General features: G+C 33.5%; 4 protein-coding genes and 1 non-coding gene across 6 annotated transcripts; 4 read left to right on the top strand and 1 right to left on the bottom strand.

Annotated features, from left to right (window-relative positions):
* The first annotated feature begins 790 nt into the window (after window positions 1-790).
* Window positions 791-6,550, top strand: LOC103500558 (calcium-transporting ATPase 12, plasma membrane-type-like). Its single transcript, XM_051079852.1, has 3 exons — window positions 791-969; window positions 4,003-6,331; window positions 6,416-6,550. Exons 1-3 carry the CDS (start codon window positions 791-793, stop codon window positions 6,548-6,550), a joined length of 2,643 nt encoding a protein of 880 aa, XP_050935809.1.
* Window positions 6,551-8,469: 1,919 nt separating this feature from the next.
* On the top strand, window positions 8,470-10,009 carry LOC103500523 (chlorophyll a-b binding protein 151, chloroplastic). The gene is made up of 2 exons (XM_008463862.3): window positions 8,470-8,834; window positions 9,228-10,009. The coding sequence occupies exons 1-2, from the start codon at window positions 8,689-8,691 to the stop codon at window positions 9,877-9,879; spliced, it is 798 nt and encodes a 265-aa protein (XP_008462084.1). The 5' UTR covers window positions 8,470-8,688; the 3' UTR covers window positions 9,880-10,009.
* A 33-nt stretch (window positions 10,010-10,042) lies between these two features.
* Window positions 10,043-13,550, bottom strand: LOC103500522 (pentatricopeptide repeat-containing protein At5g48910-like). Its single transcript, XM_008463861.3, has one exon. The coding sequence runs from the start codon at window positions 12,397-12,399 to the stop codon at window positions 10,354-10,356; it is 2,046 nt and encodes a 681-aa protein (XP_008462083.1). The 5' UTR covers window positions 12,400-13,550; the 3' UTR covers window positions 10,043-10,353.
* Window positions 13,103-13,190, top strand: LOC127144332 (small nucleolar RNA SNORD25). The gene has a single exon (XR_007815986.1). It is a non-coding gene; the product is annotated as a small nucleolar RNA SNORD25 (small nucleolar RNA).
* Window positions 13,551-16,741: 3,191 nt separating the features above from the next.
* Window positions 16,742-20,926, top strand: LOC103500525 (OBERON-like protein). Of its 2 annotated transcripts, none has more exons than XM_008463864.3 (3): window positions 16,742-17,226; window positions 18,338-19,480; window positions 20,169-20,926. In XM_008463864.3, exons 2-3 carry the CDS (start codon window positions 18,346-18,348, stop codon window positions 20,750-20,752), a joined length of 1,719 nt encoding a protein of 572 aa, XP_008462086.1. In that variant the 5' UTR covers window positions 16,742-17,226; window positions 18,338-18,345; the 3' UTR covers window positions 20,753-20,926. The 2 variants fall into 2 exon arrangements, with proteins under 2 accessions (XP_008462086.1, XP_008462087.1); XM_008463865.3 differs by having other exon boundaries at window positions 16,767-17,222.
* The last annotated feature ends 1,808 nt before the right edge of the window (window positions 20,927-22,734 follow it).

Genomic DNA, 22,734 nt, shown 5'->3' with positions numbered 1-22,734 from the left:
TTTGGCCCATAATGACTTTACTACAGGTGACAGTTCAGATACATACCAAAGTATAGTCAAGTTGCTTTAGGTAAGATAAAATTTTTTGTGTAATACCTTCAATTCCAAGAAGTTGACTAAAGCTTGAACTTGAACCATCAATTTCCTACACATTAACATGATTAAAATTGAGAATATATGGTTCTGTTGCCTTAAGAGTGAACTAAGCAAAAATGAGAAGTGAAAATGTACATCTATCTCATAGATGGCAACATTTTCATATAAGCACGAAAAACTACTCCACAATAAACTTAAGTGAACCAATAAATGAAATTGGATGTGAAACCAAAAGATAATGTAGAAGTCTGAGTGATATTGAATGGAAATAAATTAAAACTAGACAAACTTTTAAATCTTGAATTTTGTTGAGGATACCATTATACATATTGAAAATATCGACCAATCTCACAGTTTTTATACTACTCCAATTACCAATTGTTATCTAACAAATTTACCATCTACAAACAAATTAAACATATCAGCAGCATCAGCCTTTGGGACAGTATCAAACATATTGGCAGCAACATGAGGAAGATCAAAATTAATAACTTTAATCCATGGACAAGCCTTCACTAAAATAGTCAAACAAGTCACATCCCTCCTCCAACATCCACCAAACATCCAACTCCGCCAAAAATCTTCCCACACCTGCAATGACCCAACTTTCAAACAAATCAAACATGGGGTTCAGAAGCAACATTCAACAACGTTGTTCAAATTTTAATGAACTCCATTAATCGGGAAACAGCGAATGGAGTATTTACGGCGAGTCAACGACGAGTTTGGCGAGCAAGGGAGCGGCGGCGTTTGGATGGTAGCGGCGGCCTTCAACGACGTTCGGATGGTATCAGGTAGAGGCAACGTTCGGATGGAACTACTTGCAGAGTTGTTGATTGGCGTGTCGAGATCGGCGAACAGCTTGAAGGAATTGTACGTTTGGTCGTTTTCGTGAAGGTTGAAGTCCACTTGACATTTCGTGCGTGTATTGAAGGCAAAGTTTTATATATAAATATTTAATCACACTTAGACGTTTTCAAATTTCAAGAAATAGTATTTTACTTTGACATTTAAAAAACGGGAAGTAAAAATTATTTTTGTAAAATTTTTTGACGTTTTAAAACGTCCAAAATTTAATTTATATCATTTGACGTTTTTAAAACGTCAAGAAAAAATACATATTACTTGACGTTTAAAAAACGTAAAAAATGTTGAGTTTAGAAATATTTTTTATGTTTTAAAAACGTCAAAAATTATTCTTGTTCTCGATGTTTTTAAAACATCCAGAAAAAATACATATTACTTGACGTTTAAAAAACGTCAATAAATCTAAAAATATGTCTACCTCCACCTTTCATCAAAATTCTTGACGGTTTATCTTTCCAATCACCCATTTCTTGATTTTTTTTACTTTCAAAAAAGTCAAGAAATTAGAACCACAACCATCAAGAAAGACCCTTTTTCTAAAGGAGATTATGGGTCGAGGCGGGGTGGTTTTGTACAAAATTCATCAGCAAAAGCCGACCTAGTTAGTTTATAACTTGTGAATCCGACCATCGGCTGCCAAAGCTTGAATCGATCGACCAAATCGTTGGTCGATTCAGTTTTTTCTCCTTTTTTAAGTTTATTAACTTATTTCATTACTTTTAAACTAAATTTTTGTAGATATAGTAATTAGATTCAAAATAATTAAGTATATAACATTTTTAAAGAAAACTACAAATATAGCAAAATTAGTCAAAATCTATAAGTCTATCACTAATAGATCATAACATCTATAACTATAAATTATGTTATATTTGTAATTTTTTAAAAAATATTGCTATATACTCAATTATTATTCATAAACTCTATTACACACATTTATTATTCGCAAAAATGACAAAAACAAAGCCCAATATACATGTGTAAAATGTCACAAATGCCCTTGCTACTAATACACATTTGATACATCTAATATCCTTTGATACACCTAATACTTCTTGATAGATCTGATATTTCTTTGATACATTTGATATATATTTGATATTTCTTAGATAACCTTTGGACCTTGATATTCTTTGATATACTCGATATCCTTTGATATACTAATACTCTTTGTTACACTTGATTCTTCTTGATACTCCTTGTTACACTTGATTCTTTCTTGATACACTTGATACCCTTTTGGCCTTAATATACTTCAATGCTTTATGAATAAGTTAATACACTTAATGCCCTACTAATAAACTTATTATGTCTTATTGGTACACTCAACAAATTTGATACGCTTGATTCACGTGATATGTTTGAACCACCTGATGTACTGCATATACGCTTAGTATTCTTTACTGATATACTCGATTGATTAAATATATTTGATATGTTTGAGGTCCATTTATACACTTAAAACACTATTAATATACACTAGTAAACTTGATTGACCTAATAATGATCCACTTTACTAATATGTTGATATACTTTAATAATACATTGTTGATATACTTTGTAATGATACACTGAGTTATATCGTTTATATACTTACTTAATTAATAAATTACAATAATTTACATAAACTTTGAAAAAATGAAAATTACATAGTAAGTATATGAACTAACTAATACATATAAGTACATCACAACATTAATATATAAACTTGATACAAAATAAAATTAAAAAAAAAAATCAACGTAAATAAATGAAACAAAATCATTTGAAATTAGATTTAACTAAAAAATACACATAAAAAAAGTAGAGAAAAATAAAAAAACAAAGTTAAATTACTTCCATCAACAACCATTATATTTCATATTGGAAATAATGTGTCATTGATATCCTAAAATCAAGATTAAGGTAGGAAAAACAAATTGTTCCCCATATAAGAAAGGATGATTAGGACTTTAAAAAGTGGAGAAGAAATACGTACGTTATTGAAAGAAATGAATTGGTTTTCCTGTACGAGAAAGAATGATTAGGGTCATAAAAAGTTGAGGATAAATAAGTGATTATTAGAGCATTAAAAGGAGGAAAAGAAATAAATTATTGAAAGGTAGTTTCAGAATAATAACAAATTTAAGATATAGAATATTTTAAAAAAGAATTATCATATTTGTAAAATTGTAACAATGTTCTATCTTTGCTATCTGAGTTTGGTTCACAATAGCTGAGTTTACATAATATACTGTGTTTTGCAAATCTGGTCACATAATTAGGGACAAAGTCTGCGTTGGTGTATTTGCTATAAAACTTATTAATTTCATTCTTTTCCTAAATTTCCAACTGAAAACCCAAATTTTGTGATTCCATCCAATTCCCTTAACAAGGGTTTGGATGTTCCGATTCATAAGTATTAAATAATAATTATCTATATACATATATAATATTTTTAAATTTCGGTCGGGTTCGGTTGACATCGATATAAATTTGGTGGTGTTGGTTGACAAATGACAGTTTTAAGTTTGAAAAAAGTGCCAACAACTGATCGAAAGCGTTAGTTCTGTCGGTTTGATCAATTTTTCGGTTTTAGATGATTCTCCCTATTCCTTCTGTCGGAGAGGGAAGAAACAAATCCACTTGATATGGGTGTTGATGGAGGATAAGAGGGGAAGAAGAGGAAATATTAATAAGAAAGTTTCAAACTATTAAAAGATCAAATATCATGCTGCCTCAACTGTTTAGACCAACCTATCAAATTAATCGTTTTTTTTCCTTACTGTGGTGTTTGATAGTATGAAGTTCTAATTCAAAACCAGAGAGTGTTGACATCTCAACATGTAGCTACTTCTGTATTTTCGGAAAAAATAAAAAAAAACAATCTACTTCATTGCTGCTGCTTTTGTTGGGTTCAGTATTTGAATTTAGTTTTTCATGATTACAGAATGATGCAATTGGGGATTTAGCGCAAACAGTTGGTGGGCTGGGATTGCGGGGCTCATTACTCCTGTTTGTAAAAGGGTTTTGGTCATGTTTGTACAACTCCTTAAACAGCTGCACAATCTTGCTCTTGGTAATTGCTGCTGGATTTTCTTTGGCCATCGGATCCATAGAACAAGGACTTAAAGATGGCTGGCATGATTGTGTTGGGATACTCCTAGCTATTTTTCTACTTGTATTTTTCTCTTCGGTTTTAAGCTTTTGCAAGAAAAAAGCAGAGGAGAAGAAGCGTTTGAAGATTAAGAACAACTTGAAAGTGACTGTGAAAAGACATGAAGAACTAGTGGAGATCTCTGTATTTGATGTTAAGGAGGGAGAGATTATCCATTTGAAGAAGGGTGATCATGTCCTTGCAGATGGGTTGCTAACAAAAGGTAAAAACATGATTCTGGATGAAGCTATCAACTCCCACATTGACCCTCATCGAAATCCATTTCTGTTCTCTGGTTCTGTGGTTGAATACGGCGAAGGAGAGATGATTGCAGTGTCTATCAATCGCGACACTGCTTTTTGGAAAGGTCTGCTTGATGTGATTGTTCATCCTTCACAGGAAACATTGTTCCAATCTAGAATCAACAAACCATATGAATTTATTGAAAAATTCTCTCTTGTAATGTATTTGATGGTGCTGCTTGTTGTTCTAATTCGTCTTCTATGTAAAAAGAATGAGCATGGTAATTACTACAATGATAAGCCTGAAAATAAGGGGAAATTGACGGTGGCCTTTGTAGGAAATGCCTTTGAAAGAATGTCCTTTGTGTTTGCGAAGTACAGAGTTTCCTCAGTCGCAACTGCTGTCTTAATCATAGTAGTAGGAATACAGCATGGGATGCCTCTTGCAATCACTGTTTCCCTCTTTTTCTGGAGAGAAAAGATGAGAAGATCTCACAAAGTAAACTGTCAGAATCTGTCAGCTTGCGGAACTTTGGGACTTGTTTCTGTAATCTGTGTTGACATCACAGCTGAGTTGTCATTTTATGATGTTGAGGTTGATGAGTTTTATGTTGGAGAAGAAAAGATCAACCCTGGTATGGAATTTCATCTTGATATTCATCGAGGCATTGAGGCAGCATCCGGAGTTTTACGCTTTGATCCCAAGACTACTGTTCGTTTAGAAAATAAGCTGCTCGACTTCTGGGAAAATTCAGGATTGAAAATCAATAATGAACCTGATCTTGATGAGATGTTTGACATTATTGATCATAAATTCTTGAGCTCAGAGAAGGGCATTGGAGTATTGGTGTACAAAACTAGAGGGGGAGAAACTGGAGCAAATCTTATTCACGAGAACTTTTATGGTGATGCATCGACTATTCTGAATATGTGCTCAAATTACTATGACATGGGAGGCAGAATTCATGACATAGAAAACAGAAAAGATGTGTTGGAAAAGAAGATTAGAGAAATGGAAGAAAAGGGTTTAAGACCCATTGCATTTGCTGGTAATCATACAAATGATCAAACAGTTTTTGAAGGAGAGTTAAAGCTGCTTGGATATATGGGTCTTAAGATCTCACAGCAAGAAGTACTACGTGCCTTGAAAGATCTTAAAAATAATGGTATAAGAATCATATTAACATCAGAAGATAAGCTTTCTACGATCATAAACATGGCTGATGATCTTGGAATTCGGTGTGATCCCAACAACAAGGAGATTGAAGGTGAAAGATTTAGGGAAATAATGAAGATTGATGGAATGGATAAAAATGAGCTAATGAAGTCCATTACTTTGATGGGGAAAGCAACCTCTGACGACAAGCTTGTCTTAGTAAAAGAATTGAAAGCTAATAGAGAAGTTGTTGCTTTTATAGGAGGTTTGACATCAGAAGATCTTCCAACTTTGATAGAAGCTGATATTGGGATTATACAAGAAAACAGAAGTACTAAAGAATGTAAACTGGTTTCTGATCTAAGCTATGAAGATGTTACATCCTTAAACCATACACTAAAATATGGCAGAATCAATTACCTCAACATTCAAAAATTCTATCAAGTTCAACTCGCTGCTTCAATCTCTGGGCTTCTAATAACTTTGATCTGCACCATTGTCTCTGGAAAATCACCCATAACCTCATTTCACCTTACATGGATGACTTTGATTATGTGTCTTCTTGGTAGCCTGATGATGGTAATGGAATCAAGTGATGAGGAAGTCCGAAACCTTGTCGGAGGTGGCGATAGGAACCAAACTCTGATAACTCGAGTCACTCTGAAGAAGATTGTGATCCATGCTCTCTGTCAAGCTTCTGTTTTCTTGATTTTAGAGTATGTGGGGCACAAGATTGTACCCCAGATGAAGGAAGATGTGAAAGAAACCATGATTTTCAATACTTTCATTCTCTGCCAAATGGCAAATCTTCTTGGTGCTATCACCGTGGGATTGGTAACAAATAAAGCAGCTGTTTTTCAAGTTGCGCTCCACATTTTTTGGGTTTTGATTTCTGTGGTTGGTGTATTGGCTTTGCAGGTGGTGGTTATTGAGGTTGATGGAACCATTGTAAATGGTGTGAAACTAAGTGCTTTGCAATGGATTATTTGTTTCCTTTTTGCATCGGCACTTGGATGGGCTTCTTACATATTCTTCCACTTTGTTCTCCATTGAACATTAGAATCATTTTCTTGTCATTGTTTACGCCCATTAACAGGGCATTTGGGGTTGTATGTGATTTATAATAGTCTGTGTTTGAGATGTATAGTATCGTCGTATGAATTGTTACGGTTTGTGTTTGAAATGTAGATTATTATAGTATGCTTATTTTTTTTAATATTATTTTTCGAATTGTATCTCCCACTAATTTATACATACTAGTTGGAATGTATGTCTTTCTACAATTTTATATTATAACATATTTTATAGAAATTAATATGTGATTTAGCTAAATCTTGTTAATTAGGTTGTTCATTTAATAAATTTAACTACTATCTTCACAAATGACTATTAACAAGTAGATAAAATAATTTTGGAAGGAAAAGAAAGCATAAGAAAGTGTATTCTAAAAAATATTATTATAATTAAACTAAGAGTGTATTTGGAACAACTTAGAAAAAGATTTTTTAAAAATTCTTTTTTATTTGAATACTTTTGATAAAACTTTTTAAAATAAAAAACTTTTTTTAAAAAAAAGTATTTGCATATACAAATTTCTTTCTTTATTATATGTACTAAAAATGTTTTTATTAAAATTTTTCAAGATTGATCAGTGGCAATGATGTAAATCGACGTCAAGAAATTCAAAATTTCTAGTAGTGGACGATTGTTGGAGTTGGTTGTCGAAAATTAGCTGGTAAAGTCACTGGAGTTGGTGGTGGGAGATTGGCCTACGAATATCATAAGAGATTAGTCTAAACCCTAAAATTGTTTTCATTAAAAATTTTCAAGGTTGATTGGAAAGGTTGGTTCACGATGATCGTCAAAGTTTGTTTTCAAAAGTTTGTCGGTAGAGTCGTTGTAGGTGGTGGTCAAAGATTGACCGATAATGATCACCGGAGGTGGTGTTCGAAAATTAGTTGACGAACATCCAAACTCTTGAAACGGGAATAGTAATGACATGTAGGTTATTTTAAATTATAAACCTCATGTTCAACTACAACTGAACCTTGCCCCAAACAAGGAATGAACTATTATAGCGCTCATTCTACTCTACTCTATTTTTAGTTCCAAACATTGCCCTAACACTACCGTTTTTTTAACTATTATTAATTATATTAGTTTATTTATTAGTTAGTTGAAGAAGGAATAGGTTAGGAATTCTAACCTCTTAGTCAAGTGCTATGCTTAGCCTCGGGGGTTGCTCCTTTTTTTTTTTTAACACTTGCATAAATAAAATAATTTATTTGGTGGATCTTTTTTTCTTCAATTAGTCTCTCAATTGGATTGTGTGTTTGTGTGTTTTTTCTTTTTTCTTTCTGTATTGCTGTAAATCGAGAATTAATTTCTAAGTAGGTGATTATAATGAATTGTACACATAATATCTTTTTTCTTTTATTAAGGATGAACATTTGTTGGTTGAAGTCAATTTTCTTACCAAGTGGTGAGGATCGGTTATGAATTGTACTCATGATCTATTGGCTATAACGATTTTTTCTAAATGTATTTTCTCAATTATAAAATGAATGCTTATATTCTGATACTTTTTATTACCATTGTTCATCAATAGTTGGTTTGTGTGTGAGATTGCATGAGAGTAAATCGAGATATTTGTCTCCCTCATTAACAAAAGTAAAAATACCCCAAAAAATAGAGATATTTTAATTCTACAAATCGCTTTTTTCTTTTTTTTAAGTGCTTTCTATGAGTAATTACAATAAGTAGCAACTCAAAGAATACTAACGAATTATATAGCAATATTTGCCGATAGACTTCTTTCGCTGTAATTATGATTCGTCCACATTTTGAATATAATTGATAGAGTATTGGGCTTTCGAGGCTTCATGAGTTTAGTCGGCCCATTAAAAGCAGCTGATTTAGTACAATAGAAACTTAACTTGTGGCTATGTGAATGATCCCACCAATATCTTGGATGCCACGTGGCTTAGCCATACGCCATTAATAATCAGCATGAAAATCTGGGTTTAAGCAGAAGGACCAATGGGATGTTGCTGACTTGTAACAATCCTAATCCACTATATCTTTCCATCCCCAATATAACCTCCATTTTCACTACCATCATCCTCATCTAAAACCCACCTTCAGCCCTCCTTTGGCATTGCATCAAACTTCTTAGAAAGCTTCACATACTCATGGCCACCTCTGCTATTCAACAGTCAGCCTTCGCCGGCCAGGCTGCCTTGAAGCAATCCAATGAGCTTGTTCGAAAGGTCGGTGCTGTCGGTGGCAGCCGCTTCACCATGAGGCGGACAGTCAAGAGTGCTCCACAGAGCATTTGGTAAAGTCACTTGCCCTTTAGAAGTTTGTTGTGACTGTTTACATAGGTTTTTTTCAGGATCAAAGGAAGTTTAAAACTGTTCAAAAATTAGTGCTTTAACGGGTTTTTTCTGCATTTCCATGCTCTATGGTACTTTCCTGCAATGATAGGTTGAATAAAAGATCAGTTCATTCAGTACAGTCCATTAAAAGATGTTTAAACATTTATTTAATTGAATTGTGAGCACAGTTAAGTAGGAAAATTCATCTAATTGGGGAGTAAATTTTCATGTATTAGTCATTCATAAATTTTAAGAGGGGGAAGAACAAAGAAGAAAAAGTTTAAGTTTGCGCTAAAAAAGAAAAAGATCAAGTTCCATTTAAAACTCAAACGCCTGTTTTCTTGACATATCAGGTATGGACCTGATCGCCCAAAGTACTTGGGACCATTCTCTGAACAAACGCCATCTTACCTGACTGGAGAGTTCCCCGGTGACTATGGATGGGACACAGCCGGTCTGTCAGCAGATCCCGAGACTTTTGCAAAGAACCGTGAGCTTGAGGTGATCCACTCCCGATGGGCCATGCTTGGTGCATTAGGTTGTGTCTTCCCTGAACTCCTTGCAAAGAATGGCGTCAAGTTCGGTGAATCAGTTTGGTTCAAGGCTGGTTCTCAGATCTTCTCTGAGGGTGGTCTAGACTACCTTGGCAACCCAAACCTTATCCATGCTCAGAGTATCCTTGCAATCTGGGCTTGCCAGGTTGTGCTCATGGGCTTTGTTGAAGGTTACCGTGTTGGTGGCGGTCCCCTCGGTGAAGGACTAGACCCAATTTACCCAGGAGGTGCCTTCGACCCACTCGGATTGGCAGATGACCCAGATGCATTTGCTGAGTTGAAGGTCAAGGAACTTAAGAATGGAAGGCTGGCAATGTTCTCCATGTTCGGATTCTTTGTCCAGGCTATCGTCACCGGCAAGGGACCTATTGAGAATCTCTTTGACCATGTTGCAGATCCTGTTGCCAACAATGCATGGGCTTATGCAACCAACTTTGTTCCCGGAAAATGAAGAAACCTGTAGGAAACAACAATCTGTTTTACCACACTTAAGCATCTCCTGAAAATCATATGTTGATGTAATTTCTCAAGTAGAGACTCCCTGAAATTAAATCTGTATCATTAAAGTTCAAAATTTTCTATGCTTTGTGTTGTTTTCACATATAGAATATCAGCAGCATCTCGGCAGATGGCACACACTATTTATAGGTTTTAAAATACATATACCAATTGATTGATCCATAGGAAAGATAAGAGGTCGACGAAGGGATTCAAAACCACAAGGAAGGCATTTCCTTTGTTTTGTTTGAGACATAGAAACTAAAACCATGAAACTTTAAAACCAAACTTATAACCTCGAAAGACATAAGTTACACTAACTTGCAACGGTAGAAATTACCTGAAATCATGAAGACAAGTACTAGATGAACACGATGCTAGTTGCTCAAGCAGGAAGGAAAGATTTAGCACCAACTTAGATGAGAAGTCACCAAAAATCTTTACATGAACAAGACCCACTTTTAAAGTGATGGAATCGACTACCATCTCTGATAATTATCTCACGGTTATAAATATGAGAAAGAAGTTTAGTCACAGCATGGCAATCGTTGCAGATACGAAGATTCTTTATGATGCGGATAGGACTTCCATGCTTGATATTAAGAAGACCAAAAGCTATTGCTAACCTCTCACTGTGGGTTTCAAGTTCTGCTTCTTTCTCATTATCCTCTTCAAGGCATAACAAAACTTGAGATGTGTCGGGAATATGTCCCGCTACATTCAATTTCTTTTTCATCTCACGTAGTTTGATGTATATCTCTTCAGTTTGAGGATGTGACTTATCTCCCACGATGAATTCATGAATTGACCCTTGATGCTCAATGGAACTGCATCCTGGATCCTTTCTTATTCCTTTCTCCTTCATCATTTCTCTTACTTGCCGAACCTTTTCCCACAAGCCAGTGGCGGCATACATGTTCGAAAGAATAACATAACATCCAGTAGTATCCGGTGCTAAATCAATCAGATGTTGAGCTGCATATTCCCCCATTCTTATGTTTCCGTGTTTCCTTGAACCACTTAGTAGACTCGTCCAAATTACTTTGTTTGCTTTGATGGGCATTCTCTCAATGGTATCCTTTGCCTCTTCAAGATATCCTGCTCTACACAGAACATCGATCAAGCAACCGTAGTGTTCGATAGTGGGCTTGATTCCATAATCAGATGTCATCATCTTAAAGTACCGATGTGCATCTTCTGCAAATCCTGCATGACTACAAGCATTCAACACACCAATAAAAGTAATAGCATGAGGCTGCAAACCAGTTCTGCACATTTCATCAAATAACTCAAGAGTTTGCTCGACCAATCCATGCATTCCCAAGCCTACAATGATAGATGTCCAATGCCCCAATTTCTTTTTAGATATAAACCGAAAAACTCTGAGGGCACTCTTAACGCTGCCACACTTGGAGTACATTTCTATCAGTAACGTGCCGAGCACACCATCTGTTTTGAATCCATTTTTCACTATATAGGAATGAACCCATCTTCCCGTACCAAGACTAACCAATCCTGAAGCTGCAGAAACAGCTCCAAGGATAGTAGTATAATTGGGTGATATATCTTCTCTCAACATGACCTCAAACAGCTTCAAGGCTTTTGTAAACTGCTTGTTCCGCTCATATCCAGTGATCATTGAATTCCATGTAACGAGGCTTCTCTCTGGCATCTGATCGAATAATTCTTGTGCCGTGTTAGAATACCCTGCTTTCATGTACCCATTAATCATAGCATTCCAAGATACAGAATTTCGAATAGGCATTCGATCGAATACGTATCTAGCAGCCTCGAGCTTCCCACTTTTCGAAAGACCATCGATGAGAATAGTCCATGAAAAAGAATCCTTCTCTGGCATTTCTTCAAACACCTCGAGTGCCAATTCAATTTCACCACACCTAGCATACCCATCAATCAAAGAATTCCACGATACTACATCCTTATCTTCCATTCGATCAAACACTTTCCTACACAGCTCAATCTCACCACATTTAGAATACATACTGACCAAACTACTCAAAACAAACTTATCCACACCAAACCCAATTTTCAATACCAACCCATGAATCTGTTTCCCTTCCTGTAGTGCACCCAATCGAGCACAACCCTTTAGAACACAAGGCAATGTAAAAGAATCAGGCATGAAATCACAGAGCAATTTGCAGAACAACGCAATGGCATCATTTGAACGTTGGTTCTCGATGTAGCACTTGATGAGCAAATTCCAAGAAACCAAAGTGGGTTTTTGAATCCAGTCGAAAAGGGACTGAGCATATTGGAGATTGTTGATTGTGGGATGTGCATAAAGAGCCAAAAGAGGAGAAGACACGGAAGGGTGATTCAAGGAGGCTGTTTTGATCGAGAGAGCGTGGAGTTGGTTTGCTTCTCGTTCAGTCCTGCAGTTTTGAAGAGGAAAATGAAGGTTGGGCGGGAGAAATGGTTGGAGGGAATGTGAAAGTGTAAGAGATAGCATCAGAATTCGATTGAATGGAACAAGAAATTGAAGAATGGAGCAGGGTTGTGATTTTTGAATACCCAATTAATTTAAGACATTGATGAATACAATGTTATATAAGAACCAATGTAAATTCAGATTCAACATTTGTTTATCTAATCCCTTCCAACAATTTGTAGACCTCTAATCAACAACCCATTTTAAAGACCCAAAATTTAAGAACATTTTTTACACAAACCATAACTACAAAGAAAAAGACAAATAGAAAAAGAAGTAAAAATCGAGCAAGAAGTGATTTCACTAAAAATTGAGGATAAAGTGGGTATTCGTTATCTTAAAAACTTAAAAGAGAAAAAAGAAAAAGAGGTTAATTTGACAAAATATAAAAAGAGTTAAATTGGCAAATTTTGCTTCTAGATCCTTCCTGTATTCGATCCCACTTTTCTATTTATACTTTAAACCAATCCCTCCTCTCTTCCAGATCTCAACTCTCTCAACTTGCTGCGTTTTTAAATCTAATCTCTCTTTTGGATTGGTACTTTGAGGGCTTCGTTATCTGGTCAGTGCGGATTTAATCTGTTCCCATTTGACTCGTTCCCTTGGAAGCCATATCGATCGTGTTACTTTTTCACAATCTCTCCCTTTGCTTTCCAAATCTTATAGCGTTCGGGAGAACACTGGAGTAGCTACATCTTTCTTTTCTTTTTCTTTTTTTCTTTTGGGCAACGGTGATGAGCCTTTTTGCAGACCTGTAATGATTTGCGAATATGATCGCAATTTCTTATGAACATCTAAGGGACTGAGTTGCTCTTATTTATTTATTTGTTTGTGTGTTTTTCCTTTTTAAAAAAGAAAAAAATTGTATTTTTCTTTCCATTTCGATTTGGAACGAAGTGAGAACCCTAACGTGCGATTAATAAACATTATTGTTGTTGAGAAATTTGGATGAATTTAGGGTTTGGTTGTGTTCTTGAGAAATGGAGGCTGAAGAACCCAGAACAGAGTCGAGAATTTAGGGTTTGGTTGTGTTCTTGCTTTGTTTCGGTGTTAATTTCAGTTATATATTATTATTATTATTATTTTGAACTTCCAATAAGCTCGAATTTAGAGATTTGATTTTGAACATTTACTTTTAATAATGTATTTTCAAAAAATATAAATATTGTAAAAAATAAGATAGAAGTAAAACTATGATAAAATAGAGTAATTTGAAAGTCATTTACCCACGATTTCAATGTGCGTGACTCTATAAATTTTTTTTTCATTATTTAATATAATATATATATTAATATTTAAGTTTGCATTCCACGTATTTTTAACCTATTTAATATATATAATTTTAATATTTAATATATTAGATAAATATTCAAATATTCACATTTCAATTTTAAATAATGTCTTCAAAATTCTAATTTTCAAAATTCTAATTTTTAATTTTAAAAATGATATTTCCAATATTCAAATTCCAATCTCTATAAATTCTTATATATTTTAATCTTTAAATACATTTTTTGAAATTAAAATTTGAAGATTTAAATATTTAACGAAATTTGTAAATATATTAAATAAGAAAATGTATTTTTAAAAGATTAACATTTGAAATTTTTCAAAGCTTAAAACTGAAATTTGAATATTTAAAATATATATATATTAATTATCAAAAGTATATATGTATTAATTAGTAAATATATAAAGATTAATAATTAGATATATATATTAATTATCTTAAAAATAAAATGTTTGATTCACAATATATTAAATATTAAACTTATATATATATTAAATATGTTAAAAAGGTGGGGATCTACTCTATATTAAATACTAATATATATTTTAAATAATGAGATGAAAAAAATTGTGGGGTTAGGCATTGAAGTCGTGGATCCGACTTTCAAGCAAAGTCGTGTACCGGCTACATGATTTTGCCAGACATTATTAAAAAAGAATTCTTTAATTTTGTTTTTAAAAATTTATAGTCCGCCTTTTTTTTTATAATAATTACTTTTTAGTTACTTTGATGATTGTAAAAAAATGGTCATTGAGAAATTTAAATTAAAATAAACATCTGATAAATTCATAATACATTTTTTAAATTTTATAGATATATATATTGAAACCAAAGAAAATAAAAGATAAGTTTTTTTATTATTATTATTAGTTTTTTTATAGTAGAGAGGATTAGTCTACAATTTCAGGGTTTTATGATAAGAGAAACAGTCCGGACATATGATAGAAAGAGTCTTTTTAATTTACCTTTTTTAACTAATTTTTAATTATAAACAATTATTAAAAATATAATTGTAGATTTCAAAATCACTATCAGAAAAAGAAAAAAAATAATACTATGATAAGAATTAAACTCTCAACCTCTAAATTATATGTGTGTGTCTAATACATCAGAACAAGAATTTAGTTAAAATAAATTTATTTAATATATATTTTAATTTTATACTTTAAAATTAATATTAAAATTCTAATCGAGAATATTTTGTTTCTACCTAAGTAATTTCCTCGTATCTCTAGATTAGTGTGTTTGAAATTAGTTTAGGCTACGATTTGTTGACATTAGTTTAGACTACAATTTTCTTACATGGTAAGAAAGGAAGACAAAATATTATATATAAACATATACTTTCGTAAATTCAACAATTTTATCCAAATTATTTTAAATATTTATTCTGATGACTGGTTGAGAATAAGGGCAAGAAAGCCTATAAAGATTGATTTCAAGGCATATCTCGGAGCTTTCTCGACCGCGTTGAAGAACATAGTGGTTTTTGAAATGGAATTGGGGCCAATATGGGGAAGTTCTGAAGGCAGAGAGAGTTAAACAGTGTAAAAGGGAAGAGGGTACGAGGGATATTGAATAGTGCAAAAAGGGAATTAGATAACCTTGGTCTCTAATTGTGGTAATTTGTGGGGCAAACGTGGGGTGGGCTATAATAACACACTCTCACTCTAATACTCACCCCAAATGTCCCCAAAAGTTTATATCAAATTCCGAAATAAATTTAAAATTTACTTATATCAAATTGGAGTTTTTAATTTCACAATCTCACTTTTTGCACTAAACATATCTTAAATGACACTTAAATTCTATAAGGGTTAGGAGATACTAATATAGCCTTTACACTTATTTTTTAATACTGTGAATTTTAAATTAACTTTTAGGGCTTGTTTGAGAGAGTTATAAAGTGAGGATTGAGTTAATCTAACCCTTGTTTGGAAGAAGAGTTATCATAACTTTAGTCTTATCCTTCAACCCTTCCTCAACTTTTCCTTAATTCATTCTTTTTTTTCTCATTTATAATTTTTATACCTATAAATTTTGTTATTTTCATTTTTTCTTTTGTTTAAAACACAGCTTATTTTTAAGTTATCAATTTAGTATAATTACATTATTAAAATTTTAATTTCTTTCTTTATTCTTGAATTAGATAATTTATTGTAATTACAAAATTAAAATTTTAATTTAGTTACCTTCAATCAACTTTATATTCAAATTCTTATCAATATATTTGTGAAATTAAAATTTTGATATAATCTCTATTGTATTTATGAGATTGATATCAAAATTTTAATTTCACAAATATATTGATATGAATTCGAATATAGAGTTGATTGAAGGTAATTAAATTTTAATATCAATCTTAACTTCATTGTTATTTGCACTTATTTACATGTTTACTAGTTGTGTGTCATATTCATAAAAACCAATTTATTGAAATGAATGCTTGAAAATTGTTGAAAATAAACGTCGTAAGTTAAGGTAAATTGTTTTTACGAAAACTATAACTATTGAATGAATTAAATATACAAAATTTGTATATTGGATTTAGAATAAGAATTAAAAAAATTATTCGCACATAACTACTTAAAAAAGTTGAAAATTAAAGAAATTAAGGCAAATTGTTTTGTGTATCAGATTTATAATATGAATTATATATATCAATATATCATAACATTACTTTAGTAACTTTTCTCCCAAACACATTTTATGCTCAAACACATATAATCATAAGAATATCATAGCCCTACCCATATAACTATTCTTCCAAATATATTTTATCATAATACTTTTTACATAACCCTTATTGCAAACACATTTTATCATAACCCTAGTTTTATCGTAATATAGGTTTATCATAACCCAACATTTCCTCTAAATAATTCCAACGGTTTAAAAATGATAAAAAAAAAAAATAGTCATGAATGGTGATTTTAAATATGAATCTAAAATTTTCCCCTAACTTTATTAGAAAAATCTAATGGTTGTGTTTAACTAATTATTTTATTTTAAGTTCGACCTCTCCGATATACACAGAATTTCAAAGTTGTATAGTTTTTGAATAATTGAAACCAAATTGTATGGAAGAAACCAAAATTGTAATATAAGATCGAAACCAAGTTATGTTGATCGAACTGTCTCTCTCTCTCCTTCTACAAAAAGAGTACAAACATGAATTTACAAAAGACCTCAACTAACACTCTGAAGAAAATCTTAAATAAATCCAACTTTACCATTTGGGTATCCTCTCCACTCCTCTTTCAAATTTAGGCGTATGTCGTTGAATCCTGCGCTGACCCTATTCAACCCATTTCTACTCGAAAATACTACGTCTTTGTTTTTTCTTCTCTCTAAGATTTTCTTCTGAATCTCTGTCGGATTGAGTTTTCGTAACCAAAAGGGTTTGCCACTTGAATCTCTGTCGATTCGTCTTTCCTCTTCAGCGCTCTAATATCTGCTAATTACCCTTCTGGTTATGAAACCCAATTCGACCCTTTTCTGATTTCTTGCCTTTCGCGCTGCTTTTATCGACTAAGAATCTCGAATTCGTTTGGTGGGTAAGCTTTTTCTTCCTGTATTTGAGTTGGGAAGTTGATGAATGAATTGATCTGATGGTTTTTTTTAATTTTTTTTTGTTTTTACTTTTTTTTTTTTATTTTTGATCTTTATGTTCTAATGTGTTTCTGTTTCTTACTGAGGTATGAACTTGTAGTGAGGATTTGGGTGTTTTGGGAGATTGGTTTTTTTGCCTCCCTTAAAACGATTCTTTATTCTTGTCGAAGTAGTGGATTCATTGAGCTTTTGTTCAAACAATGCTGGCAGATCTGGGTCCTCAGTTCAGTTGTGATTTCTTGTAGTTGATCTAGTTTTAAACTCGGTTTGTTGCTTGTGGTTCTGTTTCTTTTGGAGTTGGGCTGTGGATATGATTTTAAACGTCTTAGAAATATGAACTCTTTTTTTCCCCATCCTTGAGTACATTGCGGAAGGGGCTTTTCTGCCATGGTTAACTGCATCAGGTTTTTCTTTGAACAATATCCCTGCCTGAGTCTGAAATCTTAGTGCTCTTTTCTTATGATTCTTATCAGATGAGTGATTTTATCACGCTCGGTAATAATTTATTTTTTAATTTTCAAACAAAGACCAGGTTTTTAGTTTTCAAAACTTGGCTTAGTTTGAAAATGTTTGTGTTAGTGATATATAATTAAATTTGCCTAAAACCACAAGCTTAAGCTTTTGGGTGAATGGGTGGTTTAATAATTTGTAAAATGTGGATAATAAAACAAAGGAACTTATGGGTAAAAGTAGTCTCTATAAGTTGGATTTTGAAGAATAAGAAACTGAATGCAAATGGTTACTAAACGAGTGAAACTTTTTGGTTTTGAGGTTAAAAATTAGCTACGATTTTCAATACACCATCGAATTTAGTGTCTTTTCATGGTTCTTTTCTTATAGCAACATTGATGGGCTTTTTTGAAGGATAGAATAACTTAGTTTTCACTTTCTTTATCCTAAAATGGAAATTAGGAGTTCTTTTTAGAATATTGGAAATTAGGAGTTCTTTTTAGAATATTGCCTAAACAAGTAAAGTGTTTAACGTATAGTGAATATTTGTACTTGTAGAGTGAAGGATGGTGATTATTTATTCATATCGTCTTTCTTTTCTTACAGCAAGATTAATGGGTGCATCATCTGGTTCCAACATTCATCACCAGCCTGCATCAAAGATGATTCCCATACGTCAACAGCCAAGACCCGAGGAACTCCAGACCTCCCTTTCATTAGTTTCTTCAGACCCCCAACATTCACCTGAGGTACCCAGATCTAATTCTGACCAAGTTCAGGAGTCACCAGCTGAGAGTGCCAGTTCTCAGGAAACTTGGCCTATTGGTGATGGAGTGATGGGAAAGAAGATGGAAAATGGAAAGGCAGATAATGACTATGTGGAACAATCAGTCATTCATCGTCTTTCTAGTGCTGATAAAATCTCCCTTCGTGACATAGCAAGAGACAGAATTGAGGTAATTGCGGAAAAGATGCATCATTTACCGGAGGATTTTCTAGAAAATTTGAAGAATGGGCTTCGAATTATTCTTGATGGAAACGGCGGTGCACAACAGAGAGACGAGATTTTTATTTTGCAAAAGCTAGTTCAGCGTAGAACTGATTTAACTGCAAAGACATTGATTAGAGCTCATAGGGCGCAACTAGAAATTCTAGTTTCCATCAATACAGGAATTCAGGCCTTCTTGCATCCAAATATTAGCCTCTCCCAGACTACGCTCATTGAGGTTTTTGTGTATAAGAGATGTAGAAATATTGCTTGCCAAAACCAGCTTCCAGCTGATGATTGCACTTGTGAGATATGTACCACGAGAAATGGTTTCTGCAATCTTTGCATGTGTGTAATATGCAACAAGTTTGATTTTGAAGTTAACACTTGTCGTTGGATTGGTTGTGACTTGTGTTCTCATTGGTCTCACACTGATTGTGCAATTCGTGAGGGAAAGATCTGCATGGGCTCCTCAGTAAGAATCGGGACAGCACGGTCTGAAATGCATTTCAAGTGCCCAGCTTGCCATCGGACATCTGAGCTACTTGGTTGGGTTAGAGATGTTTTTCAACATTGTGCACCTTCCTGGGACCAAGAGTCTCTCCTGAAGGAGCTTGATTTTGTCAGTAGAATTTTTCGTGGAAGTGAGGACCACGGAGGGAGGAAACTATTTTGGAAATGTGAAGAACTCAAAGAGAAAATGAAGAGTGGAGCTCTGGAGTCAGCAGCAGCATGCAGAGCAATATTGATGTTTTTTCAAGGTACATTGATAAGGTCTTTATATTTTTGGTTTCGCTTGATGATCATTTGTAATAGCTTTCGTGCACAATAGACTGTTAAAAGGGTGCATGATTCAGTTCCATGTAGAGAAACTGTCTAACATAAATTAATTGGTTTCATTTTCTAATTTCTAAAATGAGCATGATATATTCATTATCCGTCCCCAAGATGCTTTATTTTTCTGTTGATGAATTTACTAGGCAGCTACTCTATTAAATGCTTTGGTTTTCAAAATGTCCCTATTTCATATGGTGCAAACAAGTAGAAATAGAAGAAGATTTTCCTTTAAAAGTAGTCTTTTACTCTCTCCTAAAGTTCGAGGGGTGGAATGTTTTAGCTTATTCTTTTCCATAGTTGGAAGAATTAGTTATATGGATAGCATATTCTTGGGATACTTTGTTTAAGATAGTTTTAGTTGATATAACCTGTCTCTGGGGTGCTATTTCTTTAGAAGTAAAAAGTAAATTTCCTGGACTTCTCTATTTGGTATGGCATGAATGAGCTGAGGTTGATATTGGAGTTCAAGGAGCAATCCGTCCATTTGAGAGGAGCTTTTTTGGTATTTCTCTTTATTTAGTTAGTTGAGCTATCTTTTAGCTGTATTTGCCTTTTCACTTTGCAGTTTTACTAGTAATTAATAAAAATCTAATGTCCTTGGTCTTAATGAAGAGAACGAGACAGACTCTATGAGTAGTGTTGAAAATGGGGAGGGAGGAAGGTTAGCAGCCCCACAGGAAGCATGCAACCGAATTGCTGAGGTGGTGCAGGAGGTTATAAGGAAAATGGAAATCGTTGCTAACGAGAAGATGAGAAGCTGGAAAAAGGCTCGCATGGATGTTGAGGCCTTCAACCGTGAGGTTGAAGACAAAGCCAAGGAAGCAGCTGAAATAAAGCTTGACAGACAGAGAAAGAAGCTACAAATCGAAGAACTGGAGAAAATCGTTAGACTTAAATGTGCAGAAGCTGATATGTTCCAACTTAAGGCCAATGAAGCAAAACGAGAGGCCGAGAGACTTCAAAGGATTGCTCTTGCAAAAACAGACAAGTCTGAAGAAGAATATGCTAGCAGTTACCTGAAACAACGTCTGAATGAAGCTGAGGCTGAAAAACAGTATTTGCTTGAAAAGATTAAGCTACAAGAAAGTTCCAGAGCTTCACAAAGTAGTGGTGGGGCTGATCCGTCTCAAATGCTTATGTATTCAAAAATTCAAGATCTGCTCTATAATGTTTCTAAGCCTGACTCAGCTAAATGAATGAAAATTCTTTGGGATTAATCCCTTATGAATGCTAAGATCTAGGAGCACAATGATATGTACATTAAAATCTTGTTAGTTATGTTGCTTTGTTGTCTGGTAATGTTTGAAGTTGTTTCTCACTGGATCTTCAGATACTTGTATCGTAAATATAATCAAGTCATTGGGTGCTTCTATCATGTCTAACTTAAGTAGATTGTTTATAGCAGACCAAGATTCTGTTTGATGCCGTGGGGCTGGGTTGAAAAAAAAAACAAAAGCATAAATATATTTTATGATGAAGCCAAATAACATTAGGGCAAAATACTATGCCTTATTAGAAAGGTTGCTTAAAACTAGGAACTATTATCTAGAGAATGACTAACAAAGCTAGGTACTTATTTGAATAAACTAAGCTATGTTGATAGGAGCTGGATGAATTCAATGCAGTGAACGGTTCTTCTTCGTTGTTGCAGACGGTAATGATTTTGCCCCTTTCTTTTCATTCCTTTGAACTATAGTTTCAGCTAAATTTTGCTTGGCAGGTAAAGTTTCTGAAAAGGAAGTTTTGTCATACGAAATCGCTGTGCTTATACCATGACATCTTATAGACGAGGTTAAGCATACGTTTGGGGTGACGATTCGTGCCTCGTTTACACACACACCCATCTTTCTGCTTTTGGTTATTTTGATCATTCTGTTTGGGATGCTTGATGGAACCAAGCTGCCGTTTGGGAAGTGTAAAAGATTGTTCAGTAGTAACGATGTGGGGATAGAATGGCTTAAAACGAATTCTTCGAGTTGGTCCAGGGAAATATCAGCTTGAGAAAGTTCCTGATCAGTAGGCATGAAGAAGGTTATATCTGAATTTTGCAAGGTTTTATTGGAATTGTTTAAGATCTTGAGTAGTATGACAAAGCCATGGTAAGATTTTAATCTCATCTCATCCATGGCTGCTTGCAGGTCAGTTTGATTGGTCATTATAGCCTGAGCTTTTGCGAGTAACAAGAGAAGAACAAAAAACGAGGGTGTCATTTGGGATTAGATTAGAAGATCAAAAAGTGTATTCAAGGTACAGATACTAAATCAATGGAGACTTTGGTGAATTTATAGCATGACAAGCAAGTTTTAGCCATTTAGAGAAGGTGGATGGTTTGTGTTTTTTACCATACAATTTGAATAGTGACAATTAGTTTGGAATGGTAGTTCATGCCTTAAAATTCTATTGTTTCTTTTTCTTCTTCTTCATTAAAAAAGCATTTTTAGATGGTAGCTTTGTGGAAAATGCCACAGAAAAGGAATGGCATTAGGAATCTCATACCAAAAGTACAAGAATGAGAAGTTTCACATCAGCAAAGTTTTGCTCCATCCTCAAGAATCACAGCCAATTGGACAAATAAGGGGTTAGTTTCCATGTTTGGAAAATTTAAATTTTCTAATTTTAATGAGATAGTATTCTGCGATAACAAAAGTGAACTATATACAACGTAAAGTAGAGATTATAATACTATTCTTTTTTTTATATTCACATAAAACAGTTGAAGAAGAGAATGAGTTAATAATAATACTCTTTCTTTGAACCCTCCATTAGTGTAAAGATCCTCTGTTCTCGAATGTCAAATTATTTGCTTTGCTTTTTGCAAGTGACGAAAGAGAGAAAACTAAAAAGAAAAGAAAAGATGATACATAAAAAGTACTTTTTTGATCTCTCAATCCACAACACTTGTGATTATCCATTAAAACCTGTTTTATTTGCTTCCACTTTGTTTAGAGGAAAAGTTGGCATGCCCTATAACATTATGCACATGTTTGAAACTCTTCCCAGAGATTTTTGTCAACAAAATCCTTATTCAAATCTTGCACAAATGATTATGGTCAAAATAGCTTTTAGCATTGCAAAAGTAAGTATAGTTTAACGAATATAAGATACATTTTTTCAACCAAGAAATTAGAGGTTTGAATTATCATGTTCCATTTGAACCCAAGAAAAAAAAAGTTATTTA

Source organism: Cucumis melo, chromosome 1 (genome assembly GCF_025177605.1).
Source record: "Cucumis melo cultivar AY chromosome 1, USDA_Cmelo_AY_1.0, whole genome shotgun sequence".
Lineage (NCBI taxonomy): Eukaryota > Viridiplantae > Streptophyta > Magnoliopsida > Cucurbitales > Cucurbitaceae > Cucumis > Cucumis melo.
The sequence above is the reverse complement of the archived record's forward strand: the minus strand, read 5'-3'. Positions and strand labels throughout refer to the sequence as shown.